Source organism: Temnothorax americanus, unplaced genomic scaffold (genome assembly GCF_048541705.1).
Source record: "Temnothorax americanus isolate GAGA-0224 unplaced genomic scaffold, ASM4854170v1 Scaffold21, whole genome shotgun sequence".
NCBI lineage: Eukaryota > Metazoa > Arthropoda > Insecta > Hymenoptera > Formicidae > Temnothorax > Temnothorax americanus.
In genome coordinates, this window is record NW_027509349.1 from 719,952 (window position 1) to 728,610 (window position 8,659).

General features: G+C 34.2%; 1 protein-coding gene across 2 annotated transcripts; it reads right to left on the minus strand.

The window, feature by feature from the left end:
• Nucleotides 1-332: 332 nt before the first annotated feature.
• Nucleotides 333-5,463, minus strand: LOC143897858 (facilitated trehalose transporter Tret1). 2 transcript variants are annotated; one of them, XM_077406800.1, is made up of 5 exons: nucleotides 5,251-5,453; nucleotides 4,462-4,641; nucleotides 3,149-3,365; nucleotides 1,569-1,875; nucleotides 333-1,367 (listed from the first exon to the last, which is right to left on the minus strand). In XM_077406800.1, exons 1-5 carry the CDS (start codon nucleotides 5,268-5,270, stop codon nucleotides 742-744), a joined length of 1,350 nt encoding a protein of 449 aa, XP_077262926.1. In that variant the 5' UTR covers nucleotides 5,271-5,453; the 3' UTR covers nucleotides 333-741. The 2 variants fall into 2 exon arrangements, with proteins under 2 accessions (XP_077262926.1, XP_077262924.1); XM_077406798.1 differs by having other exon boundaries at nucleotides 335-1,367; nucleotides 3,169-3,365; nucleotides 5,251-5,463.
• Nucleotides 5,464-8,659: the final 3,196 nt, after the last annotated feature.

The window sequence follows — 8,659 nt, forward strand, 5'->3', positions numbered from 1 at the left end:
AATATATCCAATATATTTCAATAAATATGTGATTTTTTATATTAATTTTACGTGCTTCAATGTTAATTTAAGTATAATTATAAATTACACGTATCTTTTATGTAACACATATTTGACAAATATTAAATATTAAAAAAAATTAATAGGAGATATTCGGAGATATTATTACGTTCTGAAATTGAAACGTAAAAGAGTAATTTATTTTACATCAATTGCATATCTAAAATTGTTCGTACGATTAAATAAAATACTGATTATTTCGCGTTGTAATATTTAATAATTTGTACAATTAAAAATCTATTTGAATATTTAAATTTCTTTATTTTCTCGTTTGTTAATTCGATGATAAACTTAAAAGCTTGAACCGCTTGAAGCGCTTTAAAAATATTTTAATTTAAAAATATAAATACTTTTCAACTTGTAATAAATTTTTCATTTCTAAAAACATATACGTATATACATAAATGTTTGTTTCATTATTATTAGTTAATTAGCCTACAAGATAAATAAACCATGGGTTTTTTTATTGCATAAACTTGGTTATAAATTATCGCCCGAATTACAGAGATCAACATTTCAATTTAAGAATTGTGAACATTTGGATCTCACATTTCGAAATTTTAGATCTAAATTTTCGATCTATATCCTAAAGTTTTAATTTTAGATTTTCTCAGGGGATCAACGATGTAAAGTTTTTTAAAATCATAGTTCTGATTTCGACGAATCGCGAATCGCGCCGCTTCATTTTTTGATGGATTGCTGGATCTCCAGCAGGCTTTTGCCGGTCGTCTCGGGGATCAAGTACCGCACGTAGGGCACCGCGCCGAGCACGAAAAGCCCGTAGCTCCAAAAGACGATTGTTTCTCCGGCCAAATTGACGAAAGGCTGATAGCTCTTGACGAACGCGAAGGTTAATAGGGCGTTGCTCGAAAAAATGCAAAGGGACGCCAGATTCTTGAGATTCGCCGGGAACATCTCGCCCACGAGGGTGCTGGGCACCGTGGACAGGCCGCAGGACACGAATATGTTGAAGGACAGCAATGACGCGATCGGTAACCACGTCAGGCTTACAGGGTCGAAGTTCAGAGAGAGAAGATGGAAGTGAAGACCGAGCGCGGCGAACGAAACGGTGACGCCGATGCTGGAAAGTATCAGGAGGTTCTTCCGACCGAACCTGTCCACCAGCAAGATAGTGATGAAGCCGGCGGCAACCGTGGCGAAGCACAATGCCATTACCGCGATCGACGGGGTGATGTTCACTTTGGTACTGACGACGATGATCTCGGTATAGGCGTTTATCGTGCTGAACGAGCTCGCCTGAACGAAGATATTTAAACCGAGCATGATGAAGATGTTCTTCAGATTCACTGGAACAGACGCGAGGATTAAAATTCTCACTTAAAAGATATGTTCTGTGAAGTGACGAAGGTATTTTCTAACGAGGAGAATGGTTTTTTAATAAATGTTTTCGAATAAAAACTTTATGGCGAACGCTTCGAGATTTTAAGAAAACGATTTTTACATCAAAGGCACGATCAAGTAATTCATTTCGCTTCCAGGTTACTTACCTGGTAACAGAAAGGCCTTGAGCTTCATTGAAACGCTGGTGCTGGCACCGTCGACAAAGTCCTGCAGCTCCTGTATTTCGGCCTTGACGTCGGCCTCTCGTCGGAACCACTTGAGAGATGCCTCGGCCTCGTCGATATTGCCTTGAAGAGCATAATGATAGGGTGACTCAGGTATCAGGCTGAAGAGGACCATGAAGAGGATATTCGGTATGAGGCTCACATAACCGAACATCTCCATGGACATGTAAGGGCCCATCGCATTGCCCAGGAACATACCCATTGATGCGATGTTCACGTTCAAGGATATCTGAAGGTACGCGTATTATGATGACAAAGCTTTTGCCATGTTGTTTAGTAAGAATGTTTAGTAAGAATGTTTAATTAAAACAACATAGAAGATCAAAGATTAAAAGAGAGAAATAAAAATTAATACTTCTTTCTCTGTGTTTATCATAATAGTTACATTGAGCGATTAATGTCAGAAGATTTAACTTTTACGTTGTTATTGTTACGTATACACCCCCTCTCGGTGTTTTATACTATTAATGTTATTTTATAAGATCCAAAAATATTTTATATGTATATTATATGGATTCTTATATAATAATATTATAAAAGATATTATTTTTTTATGATACATCTTGTAATATTGATTTGTAGTATTAATTGCGTCGTTATATTCTATTAAGTAATGAGAAAAGTTGCTCCTTTATTTGTAACTAGAATATAATAATTGAATAATATTACATAAATAATATTGAATATAAATAAAGAATTATAAAAAAATAAAAAATAATCGACAAATAATATATACAGAGAGACATTTTTATTAAGTATTATTTTAGAGTTAATGATTTTTTCAATCTTGATTTCTTGAGCTTTACTTAACAATCAATATCAATAGTTTTAATCTTTAAAAGTGATAGCTGATGATTAGTATTATGTCTTAAATCACAATCTGTCGCGTTCTACCGTCCTCCTTGTAATCTGTTTTAATTGTCTTGGGAGAAGATAACGAAGTTTAAATATTGAATTGTCAGTCGAACTGAATAGCGACCGTGACTGACCTCGTTTCCACCGCCGTGTGCTTTAATGTTTTTAATGATAGAAACCTGATATATCGATAATAAGAAGTCGGAATTACATTATAGTGTTCGTTACATCCGTTCCAAATTTCGTCAACTTAATTTTATCCGTTCTTATGTCTAAAAGTCTTAGAAAAAGTTTCTAAAAAAATGAAGAACTTAAAAAATATTGCGTAAATTTATTATAGAAAAAGAATCCAAGATATAATCTAAGAAATAATACGGAGAAAGGAGAAAGAGTAATAAGGAGAAAGAGTCCAAGTTTGTCAAGAGGATAAAACAATAAACTATTCATACAATTTTCGAGGAAAAAAAAAGAGGTATTATTATCAAAGAATTGATGATGATTAAAAAAAAAGTTGTAATCATAGATAGCGTACAAAAGAATTTCCAGTTTTTAAGAATTTCCAGACAATACAATTATCTTGAGATTAAATAAGTAATTAAATGAGAGATAAATAAGAAAAGAATAAAGCCAAATAAAGCTTCACGTACGGAAGGATTAGTTAAATTACCAGGGAGCCTCGGATAGCAGGATTGGCGATCTCGCCGAGATACAAGGATACCGCGGGCCACATGATGCCCGATCCGATTCCGGAGCAAAATCTGGAAAGGTAGAGCCACGTGATTGACGTGGCGCAGATGTTGAGGATCCAGCTGGAGAGTAACGGCAAGCCCGATAACAGCAGCACCTTCTTTAACCCGGTGTACTCTGAAGGATTGTCGTGGCACGTATTAGAGACATGTCATCCTGAGAACAAGATCACCACAACTCAGAACTGCGGCTCTCTTTAAAAGACGAGAGACGTCGTCTTTCACTTTCGTTCACGCATTACGTTGCGCCGATAAATCATTCTGTGCGAAGAATGCGTGATTGAAGAAAGGAAGACGCTTATTCTTTGGGTTAGAACGAAGATACAATTAATTGTCTGGGGAAAAGGATTCGAGGATTTCAAGAGTCCGGTAAAAATCTGAGGTGTTTCAAAAAAATATGGGTCTGTTATTCACAGTTTTGCAGGAATATTAGAATTATCTAATTGCGTGGTCAAGGTAGATTGGGGTCTTTGAGGATTTTATTGTTTAATACTGTACAAGGACATAAAGATTCACATCTGAGTTTCAAGGACGTGAGTCCGAGGGTAGGGTGGCTCCAAATACTTTTAATAGTTTCATTTTTTCTTGATTTTATTTTCTTCTATTTTTTACTGTTGAGACATAAAGATTTACTTCGAATTTTCGACTATTGCTGAGTCGTGGTTGGCTTGTTCTTAGGTCGCAAATTGTTGCTCGTTTTCAATCGGAAGAAGATTCAAACCGCGTCGAGGTCAAACGATTGATAAATCGAGAAAAATTTATTGGACAATGTAAAAAGAAGTGAATACAGAAAGAATTGTATTTCTTTCTCTCTTTTAGTACATCCCATAATTTAATAATATTTTAAGATTAGAAGTAGAAAGAATAGAATATTGCACACTGGCACTGATAAGAGAACGAGATTTACTTAATGGAAGACATTATTCATGTGTCAATAACATGTAAAATAAATTATAGAATGTTGAAAACACGGTTAAATATATATTACGTTTTAATTGACATATTATAATTATAATTTATGACCTATAAATATAATATATTATATATGTATGTTGATACAAACATAGTTGACTTGTGCTGGGGTGTAATAGAAATAATTCAAACGACGGATTTGATCGATTTAAAAAAATTTATCTCGATAAATCTTTTTAAACTTGTGATTAATGAATCTTATGAGGACGTGTATGTTTCTTTAGCAAAACGATGTCCCTCACCTTGACAAAAAGCACCGAGCAGCGCACCAATTACACGACCAAGGCTTAAAAGGGACGCGATCCAAGATGCCTCGATGTCGGTCAGCTTCAAGGGAACGTCTGCTGTCGTTGATGTTAATTGCGCTAAATATGGCGATGCCCAGCCGTTGGCCAGACCAGAAACGATGGTTTCTAGACTGACTGTTGGGGAAAACGAGACGTAAGCGTTCGAGCTGTCATTAATGAACAATAGTAACAACAGCTCACGGAAAGAATTGCTGAAGCACCTAAAAATTTAGGTAGATACAGATTTGAAAATAATTTTATTGGGTTATCAAAATAATTATATAGAACGCTCAAACTGGTTGATATAGAATGCCAAACTTTTGGTAGTATTATTATCATGTTTGAGCATCTCTACATAATTATTTTGACGGTCCAAAAATATTATTTTTAAAACTGTATGTAGCTAAATTTGTAGATATTTAATTTAAATATTCAAATTTCAGCAAAACTTTTTTCCGTGCGCTTTTACGAAAAAGTGATATTTACATAATGTGCTTTTTTTCTTCGAAAGTTAACAGTTTTAAACGAGAAAATTGGATTTTGCTTTTAACATTAAAACCAACAGAACGTAACAGTAATGATAATAATAATAATAACAACAACAACGTCCGTCTAATTTTGAATTAATTAATTTAACACAAAATATTAAGCTATCGTTGTATTCTACATTAATAAAATAATTTTACCTACCAAATGCACACGTAATTTTAATTAAAATATTTTACTGAATAGCTGTGTACTTACTTGCGAAAGCAGTCAGCCATTGTGGCCAAACAGTGATTTTCCTGCTATCGGGAACCTCTGGATCCTTGGTGCAGGACATCTTTCCTCAAGATGTGCGGGATGTAAGTCGCATATTACGCGTCCGGATAGAATTGCGCTGACCCATGCAGGTTCGAGATCCTCAGTTTCCAACGAGGAAGAAAAGAGGTGAACGCGCATTTACATTCCGATAAGGATATGACTTATTTATGGCGTCATCACGCGTCATGTGATTTGATAATTTATTCCGTAAATACAATTTGACGAAACGTGTATTTGCACACTGGTAGCGATCTATAAAAAACGAACGTCAGTACCGATTTATACCGTTATACAGATTTAAATGTTCAAACTCGACGATCTCTAAGAGAAAATGATAAGAATCGCGTTGCGTACCAAACGTCTCGAATTTAAAAAAATTTCAAGTTCGAATACGTCTCGACGATAACGTCTCGAGAGTTTAAGTTTTCAAGCATTCAGAGTGCTCAGAGGGCAAAGCTTCAAAAACTTTTAAAAAGATTACGTATTCGAAGCTTCGAGGATTAAGTATAAATTTTGAGTATGACTCAAATTTTAATTTAAATTTTTCGAGAACTAGAGAGAGTTCTCAGAATTTAAATATTATAGATACATATTATAAAGAATAATTTATTTATATAAGCAATTTACATATTTTATTATTTATATAATACGTTATTTGTAATATAATTATATTTAATACTTGAAAGAATCGGGGCATTTTACGTACAAAGACAGCACTGACTTTCGGTTTTGGGAAGATTCCAGGTAGCGCGCAAATATTGGATGAAAATAGTGGTAATTGACGACGGTTACATTCTTATCGCGAAAACATGTCACGCGCCTCTAGTTATTAAAAATACCGAAGTTCCGGCGGTCTTCGTAAATTTATTGCCTTAACGTGAAAATAATCACATGAGCATTTTATCTTCTTTAGCATATATTTTTGTTTAAAAAAATCTCGCTAGAAATCTATCGTGTAATATTCTATTTAAAAATAGAATATTATTTTTAAATAATATAATAATTGCGATTATTTATGACTTTATGGAATGTAATTTTGATATAAATTATATAACAAATTTTGTTAAATTTTGTTAAATTTTTTAATGGAAGTTTTTATCTGCAGAATATTATACAATTATATATATAAAAAAGTTAAATACCATTTTACTGATTTTCTAACCAAGTTAAAAGTCAATCTTTTCTTAGTAAAAATATCCAGGTTAATAATTTTTCAGTTATAAATCAACCAAGAAGAAAGAACTTTTTACGAATAGAAATTTAACTAATTTCAGACGGAGCTTAGTAGAATTTAATAAAATTTTAAAAGAATTTTAATATAATTTAAATAAAATTTTAATTCCAAGTTTAATTATAGAATGTGTAATACTAAACTTTGTGAAATATATATATGTACCTATTTTTTTCAATCAATTTTTTTTCTTTTAGAGATTAATTTATTAGTATTTGAGGACAATAATATGTATATAATTTATTCAATATTTTCTGAGAAAAAAAGTAAGGAGAAACTTAAAACCAAAGATATTTGAAAACGAAAGGAGCTGCACATTAAAATTACTGTGATGTGAGCTTTATTCATTTTTTTGATACTGGGGTGTAAAAATCACCCCAGGCGCCCGTTCCTGGGTTTAAACGTTCCTCTTTTTCCATTATTACATAATTAATAAATGTTACATTATTACATATAATGTCCTCGCGCTCGTTATTTCCTTTTTTTATCTCTATATTGGTTTACGCTCACGAGCTTAACACTATATCATTATTTTATTTCATTTGAGAATATGGACACCATGAAGGATAGAAACTACTCTTTCGCGAAATTTGGCAGTTGGTAGCTAGTTCTTAAATGCTCGAATTCGAACGTATCTCGCGTTTCGCGCGTGATGAATTTTCTCACCGATTTAAATGTAATTTAATGCCGACATGCGACGCTTCCGATTCCGGTTTGAGGGGAATATCACACGAATCGCCGGACGCCGGATCGGTTGGTCTGGGAAATAAATAGAAGTGACATATGTCGACCGTTCGTTAGCAAAACGTCTTGTCGCGTCACGTATATGCGCTCAAAAATGTGTGTCCTCATTAACCATTAACTTGAATTCGGTCGCGTCGGCTGTTTTTAAATTTCCGGTCATTAACGAAACGTTGCGCGGCTATACGAAATCGTGACCGATTCCGGAACGAATGACGTCGCGACGCTTTTAATTGTAAGTACAATCGTAAATTACTGTGTTTTTTTTTTTTTTAATATTTGTCAGCCGCGTGTAATATAAATTCGTCGTTTGTATATCGGTGATTTCCTCGAACGTATATCTCGCGAGATTTATTCGATCGGAATTCATCGCACGAGCAGTCTGCATAGCAACGACTATATTTTTGCGTTCCGCAATCATTTATCTTCATTTAAGAGCTCGTATTATATATTTATTCACTTATATTTATATACGTGCTTCAGACGATCTATACTTTTCTCTCTGACAAAAACTTTATTGGTAATTCTATCTATATACGAATAGAAAGGCATATTCAATTACGAATGGAATTCTATAAGGGTGGTCCAAATAGAACATGGACCAGCTGTTTTAGTGAAGTGTGTAATTTAAGACAGCATAAGAATAATATTACGTTGTTGCTGATTGTGTATATACTTATAGATACATATACATATAGGCACTACTAACCTTTAAGCATTTGTCCCGTTTTTCAGTGATTTCGTTATTATTCGCGACGCAGCAACCTGAGTCTATGTTTCATGTGAACGACCTATTGTTACCTTACGTTCTAACATAATTTTAAATGGTTTTTATATGAGATAATGAAACGCGAGAATGTGTATTTGTTATTCAAAGTGCGGAAAGTGCAACGTATAAAAAAGCGCTACTATAGAACAATAGATGGTAGCATCGTGAATCGTGACCACGGTGGAAGGAAAAGGGGTCTGTTTTCTATTGCTGAACTGGCTGCACTAGAGTTCAGGAGTTTATCTTTGTCCTTCTAATGTGAAGTAAAAAAAGATATAACATATGCTGTAGGATTTTTAGCATTCGGGTGATGTTTCTGCGCGCAGCTCTGCGTAAACGAATGGCACACCCCTTGTTTTCCTTTCACCATGGTCGTGACAGGTAGCAGGTACAGCACGTGAAGTTGGTTAATAATTTTCGGATTCACTCTCGTTTCAGATTTGACTGTTTACGCTTTTTTCCGAGCCGTCGAGCTGTATCGTAGCTTCGTGCACTCGTACTTTCTTCACATTGCATCGTAAGAAAATGCCGGTCACAATTAATAGCGGGAGCGTCGTAGAGGGCTGCGCGATCATAATTAATCGTGTTTTCGCGAGTGAGTGTTGTTC